Here is a 21,737-nt window from a genome sequence, read left to right on the forward strand (position 1 = left end):
CAAGATTGGAAAATAACCAATGTTTCAGTTTTTAGGAAAATGCTTAAAAAGTACCATCCTCAGAAGATTAGCTGCATGGAAAAGTTGTGTAATTTGTACAAAAAAGAAACAATTCATATATCAAAACAAAAGACATCTGGTGGCCGAAAACTTGGGATAATGCATAGTGGATGTAAAGGTATTATTAGTAGTGATTATGTGGTTGCTTTTATATGAATTATGAGAAGTAGAATGTTCATTGATGATTGCACAATGTTAAACACCATTTGTACTCCTTAGATACTGAAACAGTCCACGTCTAAATGCAGCAAGACCTGGACAATATATGAGCTTGGACTCACAAGTGACAAGTAATGATCATCTCCAACATGAGAGAATTTAACCATCATCCCTTGACATTCAATGACATTTCCATCACTGAATCACACTGTCAGCATCCTGGAGATTACCACTGCCCAGAAACTGAACTGGTCTAGCCATATAAATATAGTGGCTACAACAAGGCAGAGGCTAGGAATTCTGCAGTCAGTAACTCACCTCCTGACTCCCCAAAACCTATTCAACATCTACAAGGCACAAGGCAAGAGTGTGATGGAATACTCCCCACTTGCCTGGATGAATTCAGCTCCAGAAACAACAAAGTTTTTTGCCTTCCAGGACAAATCTGCCCACTTTATCGCTTCCAATTCATAAACATTCACTCTCTAAACCGCCGATACACAACAGCAGCAGCGTATCTACAAGGCACACTGTAGAAATTCACCGCGGCTGCTCAGACAGAACCTTCCAAACCCACAATCACTACCACCTAGAAGGACAAGGGCAGCAGTTATACAGGAACACCACCACCTGAAAGTTCCCCTCCAAACCACTCACCGTCCTTACATGGAAACATATTGCCATTCTTTCCAAGTTGCTGGGTTAAAATCCTGGAACTCTCTTCCTCACGACATTGTGTTTTTACCTTCACCAAATGGACCGCAGTCATTCAAGAAGACAGCTCACAACCAACTTCTTAAGTGCAACTACAGATTGCCAATAAATTCTGTCTCATCCTGCAATGCCCATATCCCATGATTGAACAAAAAAAAATGACTTTTAGAACCTATTTGCGAGGCAAGTCATAATGAACTTGAAGCTGGATTGAAGTCTATTGAGATAATCTTGATTAACTGGGCCAGTGGGCTAAGGAATGGCAGATGGAGTTTCATTTACATAAAACAAGGTGTTGCATCTTGGTTGGTCAAACCAGGACAGAACTTACACAGTCAACGGTAAGGCCCTAGGGAGTCTTATAGAACAAAGAGATCTAGGAGTACAGGTTCATAGCTTCTTGAAAGTCGAGCCACAGGTAGACAGGGTAATGAAAAAGGCTTTCAGCATGCTTGCTTTCATCAGTCAGAGCACTGAGTATAGGAGATGGGTCATCTTGTCGCACCTGTACAAGACATCAGTGAGGCCACATTTGGAGTACTGTGTGCAGTTCTGATCATCCCACTATAGGCAGGATATTAATTAGAAAGACTGCAGAAAAGATTTACTAGGATGCTACCTGGACTGGAAGGTTTGAATTATAAGGAGAGGTTGAATATGTTTTTTCCACGGAGCGTACGAGACTGAGGGGTGACCTTACTGAGGTCTGTAAAATCATGAGAGGCATAGATGAGGTAGACAGCCAGCAGCCTATCCCCATGGTAGCGGAGTCTATAACTAGAGAGCATAGGTTTAAGGTGATGGGACGAGATCCAAAAGGGTCCAGAGGTGTATTTTTTTTTTACACAGAGGGTGGTGAGTGTCTGGAATGGGCTGCCAGAGGAAGTGGTAGAAGCAAGCACAATTTCATAATTTAAGAAACATTTAGACGGGTACATGGATGGGATAGGTATGGAGGGATATGGACCAAATGCAGGCAAATGGGACTAGTTTAATTGTGAAAACTGGACAGCATGGGCAAGTTGGACCGAAGGGCCTGTTTCCATGCCACAGACCTCTATGACTCCTATACAATATACTGGAGTTTGTTCAAATGAATAGGCTATTTGATACCAAGATGGAGTTCAGTTATCTAGACAAAGAATTCCCATTATTATCATTTGCTATATTATGTTGCTCTATTGCTCTACTGACATATCAAGATGTTTTTCTATCTTCTGCACAAGAGTGTTGCCACGTCCTACGCAGCTCTAAACCTGCTGCTGTATTCTGCCAACTATTATTCCTTCAATCCTCCCAATGATGCACCCTACAAACTGATTCTACAACTCACCAACCTTCCTTCTCCACGTATCTTCTGCAGCTGATCGGATCAAACATCATAACAAACTGAAGAGCTATGACTAAAACAGAACAGCAGACTGGCTTGTCACACTCTTTCATTGTTGCTCCGAGACAAACTGCAACTTTGCCTCAGCTGTTCAGTTAACTAGGGTGTTTTATAGCTCAGGTTTCTATTAATTGACTGGGCTATTCATTCTAAAGTACCCACTATATGCAAGTTGTACTCTCCTGTTTTTACTGCTCAAGTTTGCGAAAACTAACCTGGATTTTCTTTTTGGCAAAATGAAATCCTGATTTGAATAATGAAGAATTGTGATTAGGAAAGTTATCTGGATTCTTAGTACCAGAAGGCTGTCACACCACTTAGGATAGAGTCTTCTGACTTGGTAAGTGTTCAGAGTGTGTGACCGTCAATGAAGCAGGTAAAGAGAACAGGATGGGAGTTCAGAACTGTCAGCCTCTGCAATTGTCTGACAGGTTTAAAGTTTCTCAGCTTGTTTGGACGAGAGTGCGGGCTGCAGGGTCAATGTGCAAACTGACCATAGCACCGTGGTTGAGGAAGCCATACAGGAAGTTGGGGTGAAGACAGGTGCAGGAAGATACATTGTTGTATTAGGTGACATTATAGTGAGGGGAATTGACATCGTTCTTTGCAGCAAAGATCAGTGTTGCAGTGTTACCTGCCCAGTGCCAAACAGAGGGACAGCTGTTTAATCCTCAGATAGCACTTTCCAAACCCACGTACACTTCCTTCCAAAAGGACAAGGGCAGCAGATACATGGGAACACCACCACCTGCAAGTTTCCTTTCGAGCCACTCACTGTCCTGACTTGAAAATATATCGCTGTTCCTTCACTGTTGCTGGGTCAAAATCCTGGAATTCTCTCCCTAATGGCATTGTGGGTCAACTCACAGCAGGTGGACTGCAGCGGTTCAAGAAGGCAGCTCACCACCACCTTCTCCAGGGCAGCTAGGGACGGGCAGCCAGTGATGCCTAAGTGCCACGAATGAAGTAAAAACTCTGCTCAGGGCAGGTAAGGAATTTGTCGTGGGAAAGGTTTGAACCAGTCTTCTAAGACCTTCAGCACTTTCTGTTATAGGGTCATACAGCATGGAAACAGACCTTCCGGTCCAACTAGTCCACATGGACCATGTTCCCAAATTAAACTAGTCCCTCCTGCCTGTGTTTGACCCACATCCCTCCAAACCTTTCCCGTTCATGTACTTATCCAAATTTTTTTTTAACTGTTGTAACTGTACGTGCATCCACCACTTCCTATGGCAGTTTATTCCCCGCACTAACCACTCTCGGTGTAAAAAAAAGTTGCTCCTCATGTCCTTTTAAAATTGGTCACCTCTCACCTTAAAAATATGCCTCCTAGTTTTGAACTCACCTGCCCGAATGAAAAGACTTTTACTATTCACCGTATCAATGTCCCTAATGATTTTATAAACCTTTATGAAGTTCCTTTAACCTCCTACACTCCATTGAAGAAAGTCCCAGCCTATCCAACCTACTCTTATAACTCAAACCCTCCGTTCCCATTCTGGTAAATCTTTTCTGAACCCTCTCCAATTTAATAATATCCTTCCTACAACAAGGTGAAATAGATACATCGCTTTGGATACTGTTGAGGAGAATGGCCTCACATGGGAAAGCAGCAACAGTAAAATTTATTGCAACACAGTTTGGTCTGCTACACAGGGTAAGTGTAATAAGTGAAGGAATGCAATTGTAACAGAGGAAATGGAAGAGACAGGCATTTCTGAGGCTGCAAATGAGACTCCAGGATGGTATGTTGCCTCCCTGGTGCTAGGGTCAAGAATATCTAGGACATTCTGGAGGGCACGGTGAAAGTCAGTGGTACATGTTGGTACAAATGACATAGGTAAATAAAGGGATGAATTCAAAAAGCACAATGTAAGGAAGTTAGGAAGTAAGTTGGAAAGTAGGAGCTCAAAGGTAGTGATTGCAGGATTACTTCCAGTGCCGTGTGCTGGTCAGAGTATAAACAGCAGGATGTATCAGTTGAATATGTGGCTGAAGAGATGGTGTGAGGGGAAGGATTCCAGATTCCTGGGGCTTTGGGACCAGTTACAGTCACAGAGTCAAAAAGGCATACAGCACGGAAACAGGCCCTTCAGCCCAACTTGTCCATACCAACCACGTTTCCTAAACTGAACAAATCCCATTTGCCTGCATTTGGCACATATCACCCTAAACCTTTTCTATCCATGTACCTGTCCAAATGTTTCTTACATGTTGTAATTGTCCTCATCTCTCCCACTGCCTCTAGCAGCTCATTCCATATACACACCACACTTTTTGGGAAAAAGTTGCCCCTCAGGTCCCTTTTAAATCTTTCTGCTCTCACTTTAAACCTACACCCTCTAGTTCTGGACTCCCCTATCCTGAGAAAAACACCCTGGCTATTCACCTTATCTATGCCCCCATGATTTTATAAGTGTCTAAAAGGTCAGACCTCAGCCTCCTACACACCAGGGAAAAAAGTCCCAGCTTATCCTGCCCCTCCTTATAACTCAAACCTTTCAGTCTCAGTTACATACAGACTAATTCCTGGGATATCAGGATTGACGTATGAGGAGAGGTTGAATTGGTTAGGATTTTATTCGCTGGAGTTCAGAAGAATGAGGGGGCTCTCATCGATACCTATAAAATTCGAACAGAACCAGGCAGGTGAGATGCAGGAAGAGCGAGTCTAGAACCAGTCTAAAGATACAAGTAAACCATTTAGGACAGAGATGAGGAGAAATTTCTTCAGCCCACAAGCGGTGAGCCTTTGGCAATCATTGTCACAGGAAGCAATCAAGGCCACAACATTTATTTCAAGCAGGAGTTGTTTGTAGCAAATGGCCTACTCATGCTCCTATTCTTTTCTCTATGCTTCTAAGAGCTGATAAAACAGAAAATGGGCCTTAAGATATTACTGCATCATCAATGCCTTCCTTAAAAATGTTTTCCTGTTTTACATATTGGTCCTCTCTGGTAGATGAAATTTCAGAAAATCACAAAAATGTTAAAATTGGTGAAAACCTGGCTTTGTGGATTCCTGGTCCCATGTTCCCGTTTAAGGACAAACTACAAATATAACATTTGATTTTTAATACTGAAAAGCATCATCATAAATACTTGTGTCAGCTGTGGCACAGTTGGTAGTAAAGCTCAAAGTAAAAATTCCTCTACAGCATAACAATCATGGTGGGTTCTCCACTATGTGAGCATTTCATTGGCTTTCAGATGATATGTCAAACTGAAGCCCATTCTGCCTGTTCCTACAGGTGTAACAAATTCCATGCAACTGTTTTGAAGATCAAGGGAATTATTCCTTGTATGCTGGCCAATATTTATCCCTCAATATACATTAATGAAATCTGATTAGCTGGTCACTGTCACTGAGTTAGTTGGGGAAGATTGTGGAGCACAAATTAATTACAACATTTCCTATATTACATCACTGACTACACTCTAAAAAATACTTCATGGCTGTAAAATACTTTGAGATGTCTCGTGCTCATCATAAGTGCCTTATAAATGCAAATCTTGCTTTTTTTCATACTTCTCCAACTACAACACAATAGATTAGAAGCTTAACTTCAAAAGAAGCCAAGCTAGTGGACAAACATTAGGAACAGACAATCACATGTGCACTATATTGAGAGATGTCCAGTATGTAGTGGACCTTTTGTATGTTAAAAAGTTGAAGTTTGTATTTGGGAAACTTCAAAAATATCAGTCAAAAGCATCAGTTAAAATACCTTTGAACATGTCAATGAATCACAGAATCCCTACAGTGTGGGAGCAGGCCATTCAGTCCATGCTTCCCTCCAAAGACCATCCCTGTAACCCTGCATTTCCCATGGCTAATCCACCTAGCCTACCCATTCCTGTAAAAAATGGACAATTTAGCATGGCCAATCCACCTAACCTGCACATCTCTGGACTGTGGAAGGAAACCACTGCACCTGGTAGAAACCCACTCAGACACACGGAGAGTGTACAAACTCCACACAGTCACCTGAGGGTGGAATTGAATTCAGGTGCCTGGCACTGTGAGACAGCAGTTCTAGCCACTGAGCCACCATGCCATCCAATGGTAGAGCATCTTTCTAGATTTCAAAAAATGTTTATTAAGCTATAAATTACTCCTGTAATGGCACTAGTTGAATTTAGAACTTTACTTACAGACAAAATACCACAAAATGGCTGCAGCTCCTCCGAATATGACCAACAGCAAAAGCACGATCAAAACAATTCTTGTTGGATCACATCTCTTAGATTTGTTCAGGAGGTCAATTCCTGGCTGAGTGTAAAGCTGTGCTGATTGTTCTGGAATTGCAGGATTCAAAGATTCATGGCACAATTGTGGGTACTGTGCAGATAAGTGCCGGCTTGGTGTACAGTCTGGTGTGGTTAAATCTGCAGGATATACCTGAAAATGATTGTACAATATGTATTGTTCAAGTATTATAGCTAACCTTCTGAAGGTTATACAAAGGTAACTTTGTTTACTCAAACTTTGGAAAAGGCATAATCTTATGGTTTATTTTTATTGGTGGCTTAATAATTTGACAAACATCATGAAACTTTGACATAACGGCTAAAAGGCACAGTACATAGATTAGATACCATCACATCTATATCAAAAAGATAAAATAAAGAATAACACAGCACAAGAACAAGCCTGCACGAACACACTTTGCCCTTCTATATTAAAGGGTCTTACAGGATCCGTATCCCTCTATTCCCTTCCTATTCAAGGGTTTGTCCAGATATATAAAGGTTACTTAAATTGCTATAAAATGTTTAAGTATTCAAGTTATATTCTTACTGTCATAAAAAGGATCAAAAGGCAAAGTTAAATCCTTTGGGTTAAATCTCCTCACGTTGTGAGTTAGTGGCAGGTTAAAATTTCTGTTAATCTATGTGATTCACACAGCTAACCTTTGGAATATGTTTGGACGACCATAATTATATATATAGGGGCTGATTAGGAATAAATAATATGGCTATTGTCAATGGGATTCTATTGTTAAGAGTACAGAATGCTATAATGATCAGCTAATTAAAGACTGACAACTATGTCTACAGACTGGGAGCTATGATGACTAGAGGTGCAGCAGACTTGGTGAAGGACGAAGTGAAGGTAAATGGGGAATTGGTAAGGGGCCCCAAATTCTAGAAATGTATTCTTGGCTGTTTTACTGAAGCTGAGAAGTGACAGATCATTGCAGACCAAGAACAAGAACTCCGTTAAAAAAAAAAGTGGTTCAGGTTGAAAGGAGAAAGGTTACTGAATCATTGACTTCAACCTCCACTAGCCCAAGATAGAAAAGGGAGAGATTCAAGAGAGTCCATGGTAAGTCAAAGCACTACTCCCAATGTAATAGTTGTAGAGGTTTGACTCAGTGTTTTGTTTCAAAGATTTTTGTCTTTTTCTCCGTATACATAGTTATTTTGATAAAAGAGAAGATCAGAACTACAGGTAGGTAAGGAATGGTAGAGGAATCTGGGCAGATGTTTAGATAATAAGCAAAAGTGTGGACTATAGGCTCACAGACTGTCCAGTTTCTTAAAGGGAATAAATAAGAGAAAGATCTGTTTTGGTTGCCTAGCTGCCACATGTATACCTCTCCCTGGCAACAGTGAGATTAAGTTAGTCTGTTCACAGTCCGTCCTCCAGGCAATTCCCATAGATCATAGAATCCCCACAGTGTGGAAACAGACCCTTTGGCCAAACAAGTCCACACTGACCCTCAGAGCATCCCACACAGACCCATCCCCCTATAACCCACCTAATCTACACATCCCTGAACACTACAGGCAATTTAGCATGGCCAATCCACATAACCTGCACATCTTTGGACTGCAGGGGGAAACTGGAGCACCTGGAGGAAACCCATGCAGACATGGGGAGAATGTGCAAACTCCACACAGACAGTCGCCCGAGGGTGGAAATGAACTCAGGTCCCTGGCGCTGTGAGGCAGCAGTGTTAACCACTGAGCTACCGTGCCGCCCCAATTAGGGATGGGCAATAAATGCTGGCCTAGCCAGTGATGATCACATCCTGTGGCTTAAATTTTTTAAAAATGTCTTTCATAGAATCAGAGAATTTTACAATACAGGAGGTCATTTAACTCATCAAAACTGTACCAGTTCCCAAATGAGCTGCCCAACTAGTCCCATCTTCCAGCCATTTAAATTCATCACTTTCAAATATATGTCCAGCTCTCTTTTGAAATCTCCTGTGGAATCTGCCTCCACCACTCTCCATGGCAGAGCATTCCAAATCCTAACAAGTTTTTCCTCATGTCACTCCTAGCTCTCTTGCTGACAATCTTGAAATTGTGACCTCTAGTTACTGACATGGCAACTAATGGTAACAGAAAATTCCTTATCCTGTCAAAATTGTTCATAATTTTGAACAGCTCAATAAGATCACCATTTAATCTTCTCTGCTCCAAGGAGAATAAGCCCAATTTTTCTAGTCCTCCCTTGTATCTAAAATCCCTCATTCCTGGTATCATTCCAGTAAATCTTCTTTGAACTCTCTCCAGAGCTCTTAACATCCTCCCTTAAATAAAGGTCCCCAGTACTGAACACAACACTCCAATGATTTGGAGAGGTGGAGCATCATTTCTTTGCTTTTATATTATATGCTTATATTTATAAACCCAAGGATCCTATAAGCCTTCTTAATAACTGTTTCAACTTGACTGGTCACCTTCAGAGAATCATGCACGTGAACCCCAAGGTCCCTTTGTTCCTGTACTCCCTTCAAAGTTGTAGCACTAAGTCTGTATTGTCTCTCTGTGTTTCTTCTACCAAAATGCATTATCCCCACATTTCTCTGCATTGAAATTTATCTGCCAGTTATCTTCCCTTTTGGCCAACTTGTCAATGTCCTTATGAAGTCACTCAGTATCATTCTTACAATTCACTATTCTCCTACCTTAGTATCAGTTGCAAATTTAGAGATTTTGCCCTTAATGCTCCTCGCCAATTTGTATACATAAATCAGAAAAATTAATACCAATCCCTGGGGAATACCACTTTTAATCAATCAATCTCCAGTCTGAGAAATGCCCATCTCCATCTAACTTCTGTTTCCTATGTTTTAAACAACTTCTAATCCATACTGCCAAGGACCCATCAATCCCAAACATTTAAAATTTGCTGACTAACCTGCCATGTGGCCCCGAAACAAATGCTTTCTGCAAGTTCAAATAGTTCACAACATCTAAAGGACTACACTCATCCACTGTCTGCGTCACCTCAAAGAACTCAATTAAATTTATTCGACATGACCTGCCGTTGACAAATCCATGTCAACTGTCTAGTATTAACCTATTTTTCTCTAGTGTATATAAGGGTATATTTACCTTATTCCGTATTATGGCCTCCATCAGTTTTCCCATGACTGATCTCAAGCTGACTAGTCTGTAGTTTCCTGGGTTATCCTGTGCCTCTTTCTTAATCAATGGTGTCACATTTGCAATCCTCCTGTCCCCCAAAACTAATGTCGTGTTCAGAGGCCTGGAAAATTTCTGTCAATGGTCATGTACAATCCCAAGGTGAGCATCTGACCTCATATCCATGCTATCAATAAGATCACCAATTTTCACCTCCAAAATGTTGCTTGGTTTCAGCTCATCTACTGCTCAACCACTCTTCCATGCAACTAGTACCACTGAGGTTGTTGACGTGCTCGCCAAGTGGCTTGTTCTCGTTCAGATGTTTCGTCACCATGCTAGGTGACATCATCAGTGGAGCCTCCGATGAAGCTCTAGTGCTTTTCTCTCTAATGTGTTCGGGTTGTCCCCTTTGTTCCTTCTGTGTAGTGCGGGGGGGATTATAGTTTGTCAGATGGCTTGTTGTGTTTTGTCCGTGTGTCTGTTGTCTTTTAATATAGTCTCCAGGGTGGCCATGAAGTCTGTTCTGTTTGCATCTTTATGGTTATAGTTCAGTCTGTGTAATAGGACAGCTTTCTCAGCTTCATCCGAGGCTCCACTGAAGATGTCACCTAGCATGGTGATGAAACATCTGAACGAGAACAAGCCAGCACGTTGAGCAAGTCAACAACCTCACCCACAAATCAAGCTACAGATCTTTGCCCAAACTTTAAACTGTTACTTCTACTTGATTATTTTAATGCATTCCTTGTTGTACCCTCCATAAACTTGAAGTTATCCAAAACACTGCTGTTCATGTTTGAACTCACTGCAATCCCTGTTCCCCTATTAACCCTATGCTTATTAACCTATGCTAGCTCCCAATTAGTGAACATCTTGATTGAAAATGCTCATCTTTGTTTCCAAATCCTTCCATGAACTCAGCCATTCCTATATCTGTACTATCCTCAACCTCCATTCACCCCGAGACATCAGCTCACCTAATTTCGGCTTCTTGTGCATTTCAGTTATAACTGCTTCACCAACAATAGCCATCCCTCCAGTTGACCAGGCCACAAGCTCAGGAACCCATCCCTACACCTCTCTGTCCTATTTAAGGTGTATATAGGTCAATTCCATCCTTTGAGGCTCAGTAAGCCTATAAAAAGAAATAGTTCTGTACAAATGTGGAATGTGAGACCGAGAATTCTATGTTAAGTTGGATTCTTTTGAATAGAAATTACAATTATATATCTTCAGCTAGACAGAACACTTTGAAATAAAAAGGTCAGCATATGTAGCCATTTCATATTCTATGCTTCAAACACATTTCATTTTCTGAAAGATTGCTCTTCAATCATGTAAACAATTTAACTGTGACAATATAAGAAGAAAAGTTAACACTTGTTTTAAAGCTGGAACTGATTTCATTGTCATCCAGAAATTAAACTTATGATGCAATACACACAAAGCTTTGGAGAAATAAAGGAAACATAAAATTAAGCACATATTAAATATGCATATCTAAATATTATTCAAAATTGTACAACTGTCTGCCTTTCTAGCCCACATTACCATTATTTCCACCATTTTTCAGTAATGATTTTATTTCAATATTCAATTGTATTAAATTACTTTGTAAGGTATGAGAAGTATCATGTTAATAACTCTCACTGGCCATTAAACAGCTCTTCAACCCCAATCCCTTTTCCCACCATTTGCAGTTTCACTTACTTATGACATTTTGATTGATTACGGGTTTTCTATGTTGGGACTCCTTTGGCAAACACCTTTTTCAATTGTTGGAAAAATACTTCTTATCACCTTCTGTATTGTGCTGCTGCAACTCCAATCCTTTCCTTGATTCATTCTGTTGCCTCTTTGTCTTCCAATTTAGAGTTATTTTTTTCTCCATTGACTGCATTACTTCAAACAGTGATCTGGGCACTTTTGCAAACTTTTTTCCTCCACAGGGAAAGGATTTAAAACTTTCCAATTGTGCACATAATGGTTGCAGTCCAGGAGGCAGCCATTTAACCCATCATATCTGCAACAGCATAATTTCTGGTCCCATCCCTCTACCCTTTCCCCATAGCCAGTACTTTTTTTCTACTTTTCAAAAAATTATCTAATTCCCTTTTGGAAATCATAATTAAACTTGCCTCCAACACATTCTCAGATACTACATTCCAGATTTTAACCTTTTAAGTTTGTAAAAAGGTTTAATTTGTCATTCAGGCTCTTTTATCATACACCTTAAATCAGAGTCATCCAGTTCTTGACTCTTCCACCAATTGGAACTGTTTCTCCCTATCTATTCCATCCAGGCTCTTGATTTTTTTCCAACCTTTATCAAACTTCTCCTCAATCTTCTCATCTCTACATACAATTCTTCAATCTAAACATGTTACTAAAGTTTTCATCCTGAAACCATTCATTTGATTTCTTTCTAAACCCTGTCTAATGCCTTCACAAGGTTCTTTAAATGTATTGCTCAGAACTAGACATAATACTCCAAGCAAGTGTTAATCAGTGTTTCATAATGGCTCACAATAACCTCTTTGTTTTTGTACTCTACATTCCTATTATAAAGCCCACAATCCTATATGCCTGATTAACTACTTTCTTCACTTGCCTTGTGTTCTTCAATGATATATATACATATACCCACAGGTCCTTATCTAGTTATACCCTTTGTATTAAGTTGCTTAGCTTCCTCCTCCTTCCTCCAAAAAGGCATCTCGTCAAAGTTCGCTGCATTAAATTCCATCTGCCACATTTCCATCCAATCCACCAGCTGTCTACGTCCTTTTGAAGTCTGCTACTATCTTTCTGACAGTCCAAAATTCACTGAAGTTTCTTTGCTGCGGTACAAAAGGTAACTATTTAAACGGCATCCAAATCCACGTATTTAGTGACAGCTTTACTTTAGCGAGCTGCACTCCACAAAACTCATCCCACTGATCATAAGCTCCTCATATTTTATACAAATTCATGCCATCGCTTGTTCCCTTATTCCATTAAGTCGCAGGCATTTCTTCAGTTCTTATTAGATGTTAACGCATTTCCTGTTTCTTTTATAAATAAACATATGTAAAAATGAAAAAAACTAAATATACAAAATGACAACATACTACAGATCCACTTTTTTCATTGCATGTTAAAATTCCAAGCATACTTTTCCCAGTCCAAAAGTTGCTTAGAACTCACAGCTTTCTTTGTAAAATAATCAGATAGCTGACTGCTGCTATTGACTCATTTCAATTCGGTGATTTCTCCATTCTCTAGCATCTGTTTTAAATCACACAAATTATTATCAATGTAGCACTCAATGGTTATTGCTGCTAAATCTCTTTCTAGAATTGTTTTCCATATTACGGTGACGAAAAATGTCGTGTGTTCTGCTTCACCAAGGGCAAGAGTGTCTGCTGCCACAGTACTTTGTATTGCTGTCTGCTCCTTTTACCTTCCCAAGCGAAAGGGCAACACTTACTTCAGTTTCTTACAACAAAATTATATCCCCTGCAGCACTTCAGAATCCATCACACATATCTGCATAAGATTTGTAGAAGTAGCAGTATTAAAAACAAGATTTATGTTCCTGGAATTTCCCAATGCTGTAAATTTCAAAATGCAATGCTCCATCTTAATGTTTTCAATGTTTTGTACACCTGAATATTATCTTGCACCTTATGATTTTTCATTGTTGAACTTAAATCTAACAATCATATCAGAATTGAAACATTAACTCTATTTGTCTCTCCACAGACACTGCCAGAACTGTTGCATTTCTCCAGCATTCCCTATGTTTATTTCAAATTTCCAGGTTCCACAACTTTTTGCTTTTATTCTAATACATCAAAACAGTCTTGTTTGGGTGCAAGGCCAATTCAATTATTCAATCAAACTTCACAATTCCTCCATTTCAGTTTTGCGAAGCCCTGTTTTGATAAATGGAGCCAATATTTTCCAAATAAGATTGGTAATATAAAGTGGCATTGACTTCCAACCTGATGTTCAACTCAATGTATATAAAAGAGCCAAAAGCCTGACTTCCAATTTTGAATTCTGCTTTAAGCCCATTTGTAACAGTGTTTTCAAATTCACTGCTCCCACCCCACAAAAGAATCATCTCCGTGGATCATAAAGATGACTGAAAAGAACTCCTTATTATACCAATAAAACATGGCAGGATCTGCTTTTAACTGAAGGCAACTCAAATTTAATAAGGCAGGCCTTATTGAAAAGTACCAAACTCTAGATGTATCACTTAGGCCATATATATAATTATTTAACCACCAAAATGTCATAACTGTGTTTGGTGCCTCGTCTGAAGGACCAAGAAACACTTCACTTGATCTGATTTCCCAATAGAAATGCAGCTTTAATACCAATTGACTTACATTCCCAAGTATTTGCTGCTAACAAAGCCAGAAAAAATTCAAAATTGCTTTTCCTGCCATCAGTGAATCTACTCTTACATCAGTCCCCAGTTTTTCTTCAAAACCTTGTGCTGCTATCCTTATTTTATCATTATAAATACCATCTGGTGTCACCCGAACTTGTGCATATCTACCTATGTGAAAGGCCTGTTGTCCTCAATCTGGCACCTCACTGTACAATCCAAACCATCTCCAGTTCTGTAGTTCTTGTTGTTTGACATGTTTTATTAAGTCATCTTCTAGTTTGTTCGGTGGATACTAAAACGTCCTGATGGCATGTGCTTCTGCTTCTGGTGATATTCTTGTTTTTTCTCATAAAATAAATGTTTAATTTCTGATGAATGAAAGGATTTTGGAAGTGTAGCTTTAAGAGTTGCGTCATCATTCAAGAACTCCTTACAGATGTCTTTTTTCCCCTTTTCTAGATTTGCTGCACAAAATAAACTCTTTGAATCAATAGTCTGTGTTCCCCATATTTTTCTCTGATCTCCTGCAGACACAATTCCTCAAGTAATATCAACTCTTCAATATACCACGCAAGTAGTCTTCATGCATCAGTGATTATTGGGAGGCTAATTCATCACTGGAGGCATCACAGGGATGTCTTCTTCCTACATCTACACATATTTTGGAGTTTGGCATACTTTTCCGATCCCACTTCAACAACACTGCAGCCTTCTTTTCCAACTATAATTCTATGATCAGACAAGGACTAATTGATAACTTCTGGTCTGTGTTGATTACAACAGATAGTATGCTTAGCCAGTAGGCTACCATTAGAATTGATTTCATTAAAAATTTTCTGAAATTGAAAAAAGAAAGAAGTGCATGTAAAACTATTACCAGTTGATTTTTAATCGGCAACACGGCTGTGTTTGGCAACAGCAACAGTGTAAAAGGAAAACACCTATCACTTTGTAGTCCCTTTTGTCTAGGTGTAGGTTAACGTCAATCAACACAACTAGTTATTCCAAGTACATATGTATCATTTTATTTAATTTCTCGGTATAAATTCTCAAGATGTTCTTAAGAATACAACGTAGAGGCCTTCAGCTAACTTGTTAAAGCTGCTACTGCAGCATTAATCTCTACTTAATGTCACCGGATGGTATTGAGCCAATTCAATTGGTGGATTTTGTCCGAAATTCAGATTGGACTGAAAAGAAAAAAATGTGAGAATGAAAAGGCTAGGCGAGGACGCCGAGAAAGATGAGATGTACAGCTCAGAGGTGCTTTGAAAAGTGAGCATTTGACACCAGGCAGCGGTGCTCAACTTAGCATGACCCGTAATCTAAAGACCCAAAACATTTAACTTTGCTCCCAAAATCATTATCCACAACTATATGTCAAAGTTGCATGTCCTTAATTAATGAATAGTTTAACGTTAAAAAGAAATACTGGTGAGTCATCATGCGTGCCCATTTGACTTCGGTTCATCTCTTCAGAGAAAAAAAATAGCACCTCGGATGTTTTTACAAGTAGAAGAAACATTTTTCTTCCCTCAGGGAATTCCTTTCACTCACCTGGTTGCTGCAGACAGCGGCAGGCAAGTTTTGGCTGGGACAAGTAATGCGCTCAGCAGCTTCTCCTCTCATTTTCCACCCAAAATTTCGAAATGTAGGGAAAAAAAACAAAAACAAAAATCGCTTCACTTTGTTTTGTTACTGTTACATTTCTTTGCGAATCACCGGCGCGCGTAACTGTGGAAACAATTTCTTTTTGATTCTTTCTCCTCCTCTTTTGCAGTTGGAAGCGAGTCGGGTTACCACAAACACATCCTGAGGGAGAGAAAGGGGAGGAATTCTCCGCTTGTTTGGAGGGGAGGGGTTTTTTTTCGGTTGAGCTGCTGCTGCCGGCCAAACAACCGCGTGAGAACAAGCTCTGGCTCCCAGTCCTCAGCAAAATCACAGCATTTTACTGATAAGAATCCTTGTGGATGTGTTGAAACCGATTGGGACTCAAGCCTGAGGAATAACCCAGGCCAGATCCAACTCCTCCAGGCTTGGTTAGGCTTTCTTTTCAACCCGCTTTAGTTCTGGTTTGGTTTGGTTCAGACGTGCCATTTTCCGTTCTGCACCACAACCTTAACGGATTGTACCAATTCCAGCTTTCCCAAACTAATCAAACACAACTGCAAAGCCAGCCCGACCTCCCTATAGCCTGAGCTGAAAGGACATGCAACTCTAGTATATGTTCTGATTGATCATTCCCTAAGTTCTCTACTTCGTGCCAGTTAGAAAGTTATGAGGTCAAACCCCATGACTATGCTGAATGCGGTGGCATCCTAAAAGAAAGGATATGGTACTGGCCTAAAAGCGATTATTTTATTCTTCCCTAGCACACACTATTTCTAACTTCCTAACCCTAGCTAAGCTTCAATTAGAACTTCAGCCAAATTATGTTGAACCCCTCATTGATGGTGTGTGAGCTCATGTGCTTTTGGGGAAGTAGACATTCAATCCTCACACAGATCCAGGTGGAATCCTACTAAACCAATATCGACTCCTGCTCCTCTGATGCTGCCTGGCCTGCTGTGTTCCTCCAGCTCCACACTGTGTTATCTCTGACACCAGCATCAGCAGTTCTTAATATCTCAACTCCTGTATGTCTTATTAGTTGAAGATGCAATGGGGAGTGGATATTTTAGAAAATAAACTTGCCAAATTCAACTGATTACATCTTCCCTAGGATGTAGCCTTTCACGGTTCAACAAAGTTCAATAAGATATTCAATGCCATTTTAATGAGATTTTTTTCACCAAAGTTCCCACCTCTTTGAAACATGGAACACCAATAAAATATTAAATCAGAAAAAAAAGTCTCAAAGTCCCACGTTATAAGAAAATTAGATTGCAAATTATGAAAGGAAAACAAACTAGTCATAACATATCAAACTCATTGTTCATTTCTTCCTGATGAACATAACAATTTGTTGGGGAATTGTAATTTTAACACTGCCTCCTGCCATTATGCATCTGGAAATCAGCATCCCATTCTGTCCATAGGTGTGTACACACAATGTCATGAACATGAGTGCTTACTAGAGCTTACTTATTCTTTGCTGCCCTGTTCACTGCCCCCATTCACACTTTCACCTTTATTTGCTGCTTCATTCTCTGCTTTGTTCAGCGCCCTAGTACCAACCCGTGTCTGCCCTTCCCCTTATCTGAATGGTTAACCTGCTCCTTTTCACTTGCTCTTTCCTCCTACTCACCAGCCTACTCATGGTCGACAGCAAAGGAGCAGAAGGAAAGCAATGAGGAGTCCACAGCAGGGTGGCCCATTATCTCTACACTTACTCCCTTAGCCAATTTCCTAACCAGGTCAATAATTTTCTGTCAATTCCATAAGCTTGAATTTCAGTTAAAAAAAACTCTTATGAGGCATTTTATCAAATGTCTTCTGAAAGTCAATACAAAAAACATCCATAGACATTTCCCTGTCTAATACTTTAGTCATCAATTCAAGAATTTCAAACAAATTTATTAGGCATGCCTAGAGTTTACAAATTTATGTCAGTTCTCTCTGATCAGCTTAATATTTAGAAAATATTCAATCATTGTATCTTCAAATATAGACATTACAAATTTCCAACATGTTAGGCTAACTGGTCAATAAATCCCTGGTTTCCCTCGCTCACCTTTCTTAAGTAGTAGGAAAGATTTTCTAATCTAAAGGAATGGATCCTGAATCAAAAAAACTTGAAAGTTAAATAGTAATAACATATTTTATTACATTTTAACAATGGATAAATATAACATTAGTTATAAAGCCAATTGTTATTACATTGCGCAATATAGTTTTGCAAAAATGCTGCCCTGCTGTAGGTAGCACACATCAAAGAAGGAAATGTCAGCGTACTGCATCATGTGTTGTGAACTCGCTTTGAACTGCATTAAAGTCACAGAACTTACATTTATTTGAAATACATAGAGTGGAAACACGTCACATTTACATGAAGGAGAAATGCACTCAAAGTTAAGCAGTGTCCTCGTGGGTCTACTTGACACAAACTGTGTTTCAAAAATTGGAGGAGAAAAAGATAACACTGGAAATATATTGCAAAACTGCAAAGATATTAGAAATAAATAAAGTATCATTCCATTTGAAAAATACATATAGATATTCCCATAAATCCAATGTGCCTTTTCAACGGAGTAGAATATGTATACAACACTTTAATGTAACATAGCAAATCCATTTCACATTTTCTCTGAAGACTCCTGTTCCATGTTAGGGTATATATCTTTGAAAAAGATGTAGCAGACTAGCTTTGAGAGAAACCATCAATGGAAACATGGCTGAAAGATAAGTTAGTATCCCAAAATAAATATTAGTCACATAAGTTAACTCTGCATTTAGGGAACTCTAAATGGCATTGTCCCAGAATTCTGAGGCTCAGGCTTGCTGGCTTTAGGTACATCTGTTGGATCAAATTGATTAGAGGACTCAGTCTAACATCCTTAATAACATAGAATCCCTACAGTGTGGGGACAGGCCATTCAGCCCGTGAACAGCATCCCACCCAGACTTATCCCCCCCCCACCCTATCCCTGCATTTCCCATGGCTAATCCACCTAACCTACACATCCCCAGACACTAGGCAATTTAGCATGGCCAATCCAACTAACCTGCTCATCTTTGGATTGTGGGAAGAAATCCACACAGACATGGGGAGAATGTGCAAACTCCACACAGTCACCTGATGCTGGAATTGGACCTAGGTCCCTGGTGCTATGAGGCAGCAATGCTAACCACTGTGCCACTCCTTGTATATGGATGCAGTGGAAATGACAGAAAACTCACAAAAATTATGAATAAATTATCACTTGTATCTAATGGGCAACGGAACTGAATATGCTGCAAACCTTCGGCCAGGAATTACTGAAATGTTTTGATGTAACTAAGATGTGAAAGTAGTGTGCATGATTTCCTCTGGGAAATTTGCACAATCAACTTTAAACCTTTTTATGCTTAAATGTTGCTATGTGCATGTTCCCTCAATCATTTGGACAACTAAGACATGTCTACTGAAACCTTCTACTGTTTATTTACATTGCTACTCTCCCATGCAAAAGGCTAACTTGCACATTTACTGGATTAAAGCAACTAACACACTTGCATAGATTCATCTCAATTGGCTAAGACTTTGACTGGCCTGAAGCCACTGATATCAGCCCAGCTGGGATGTTTGGAATTTGCTTGCAATTTCTTCAATATTTATTTGAAAAGTCTCACTGCACTTTGCACCATAGTTAGCCAAAGTGCTCTCTTGACTTGTGTCAAGTCCCACTGTGCCTGTATATGCAGGGCTAAATATTATGGAATAGCTTTCCTAGTAGGTGCACTCTGCAAAATAATGGAAGAGGAAGAGCAGCAGATACAAGAAAGTCAAAGGATACAACAACATTGCAAAAGACAGTTTTCTAGAACTATTATCCCCTTGGTCACACTTCATTTGTGCCAATAACATACCAGTTCTTGAGTTTCACAGAGCCCAAATTTCCTTTGGTATTCATTGCCTAAGTTCCTTTAAGCAAGACTAGCATAGAAATGGGTATAAATTCCAACATGAATACCATTCAAGAAATTCTGGCCTTTTAAAGATTGCAACTATCATGTGACATTTGGTATATTTACATGTAGACTTTTGCAACTATTTTCTCATGAAATAACCTTGAAGGAGAAACATTTACTCAACAACATTGAGAACCGTGGAGTAATTCTTTGCTTTTAGGTATAATTTGGATCTTGTTATCTCTGTTGTCAATGAAATTCAGATATTTACTGCAGCTACTAACTTAAGATCAATTAATTTGTTTTGACAATTGTATGGGATTTATTGAATACATCAGTTAGCTCAGTTGACTGCAGTACAGTTTGCAATGCAGAGTGATGCTAACAGAATGGATTAGCTAAGTCACCATGAAGGTCCTACCTTCTTAACCTTGCCCTTCGCCTGAGCTACGGTGACCCTCAGGTTAAACTCTACAGTTATCTCTCTCTAATGAGGGAGGAATCCCATGGTCCTCTTACCTATTTATTGAACCTTATAAACTGCATTAGATTTTTTGATTACTATTATCAAAATGTATGATCTCTTTTCAAGTGTAAATACCACTAGAATTACTCCAAAAATAAGAATATTAGTGGCAATGTATGTTTATAAAATAAACTTAGAATGGAACAAGCATGTCTACTCCTGTTTCCTTAGACCTATGGTTTTATTTGGTACCGTTTGGTGGAGCTTAACTTGAAATAATAACAGACTGCATATTTATATTAAAATGTTGATTGACTCAGCATTGGAGTAATAGCTATAATCTGTAACTCTTTGTATGATAATCTAAAGAGGCTTTAATGCCAGTAAATTGTCTTGCCAAAGGCACCACTTGTATTTACACATAACCATTTACATGGTGAAACATTTTATGGGAGAATCAAGGGGGCACCAAAAATAAGGAAGGAAGTTAGTGAACAAAGGCAAAAAGATGAATATTTTGAAGCAGGAGAGAGATATTGTTGCCTTCATGTTTTCTTTTCCACAACTCAACGTTATAACATAATTTTGTCCAACTACTGAATGGGTTGTAGGCCCTGGGATATTGGAAGAAATTGAAAATGGAGTTAGTTTAAAATTGTGTTAATTTTTAAGTTAAACTTGACAAAATAGCTGTATAGTCTGAAAGTACTTTTAACTTAAGATTTGACTGAAACGTTTTACCCAATATCAATGACATACCAATTCACAATAAAAGATGTGATACTTCTTACAATGATTACTATGTTCAGAATAAAGACATTGTGATAACTAATTATTAAACAGTAAAGTTTATGCATATACCTAGTGTAGATAGTTCTACACATTGTCCTTTTTCAAAGAATTTATCTATTCTTTTAGATACTTCTGAAATATTGGATTTGAAAACCTTTATAAAATATACATAATTATTATGTGGTAATATTTTCTCTTAAGTAAATTAATAACAAAGGTACTATTTTTGTAAGAATGCCAATTATTAGCAATACTCATGTCCATGTATGAATATATCTTCTTGACACGGATCAGTCGTGCGCTATTAACCAATGTACCATGTGTTTTTTTAAACAAAGGCTGGTATTTGTTCTTCCATTGTCTTTTACAGGCCACTGAATCTCCAAAATGGTAACATATTGAATCAATGGCTCAATTACTTTCCATCATACAGGCTCCCCTGTGAGCTACAAGTAAAAATGCTGAAATATTAAAAAAACTCCAATTAAGGAACATGGTGAGCATCTTCACAGAAAGAACCATTGCTTTAACTGATTTGTTGCTTGATCCAGTCAGAAAATCTTGAAACTCGAGTATAAACACCAGGACGATTACGTCGAGCACATCCTTCTCCCCAGCTGACTATTCCTGCGAGAAACCACTTTCTTCTTTTCCCCAGACAAACCAGTGGACCTCCAGAGTCTCCCTTCAAAAGAAGGTAAACAAAACCACTTTAGAAGAACAGGAATTTCTCACAGTATGTCAAATGATATGTCAGGTCATAATAATGGGAGAATTGTACATTGTTGTAATGAAACCAGGCAAGTATTTTTAACACAGTGTGGAGCTGGAGG

At 39.1% G+C, this 21,737-nt stretch overlaps 2 protein-coding genes across 2 annotated transcripts in view; both read right to left on the reverse strand.

The window, feature by feature from the left end:
• LOC109932125 (suppressor of tumorigenicity 14 protein homolog) overlaps nt 1-15,725 on the reverse strand; it is a 126,252-nt gene extending 110,527 nt beyond the window's left edge. The window contains exons 1-2 of the mRNA XM_048602972.1: nt 15,654-15,725; nt 6,482-6,728 (exon numbers count right to left, since the gene is read on the reverse strand). Of these exons, the coding sequence (XP_048458929.1) occupies nt 6,482-6,728; nt 15,654-15,725 (319 nt within the window). The remainder of the gene's footprint in view (nt 1-6,481; nt 6,729-15,653) is intronic.
• Nucleotides 15,726-21,430: 5,705 nt separating this feature from the next.
• The window catches only part of LOC109932128 (suppressor of tumorigenicity 14 protein homolog), a 68,442-nt gene continuing 68,135 nt past the window's right edge, over nt 21,431-21,737 (reverse strand). Inside the window, exon 19 of the mRNA XM_020531362.2 lies at nt 21,431-21,589. Within this exon, the coding sequence (XP_020386951.2) occupies nt 21,431-21,589 (159 nt within the window). The remainder of the gene's footprint in view (nt 21,590-21,737) is intronic.

The sequence above is a fragment of the Rhincodon typus genome, chromosome 11 (assembly GCF_021869965.1).
Source record: "Rhincodon typus isolate 14 chromosome 11, sRhiTyp1.1, whole genome shotgun sequence".
Classification (NCBI taxonomy): Eukaryota; Metazoa; Chordata; class Chondrichthyes; order Orectolobiformes; family Rhincodontidae; genus Rhincodon; species Rhincodon typus.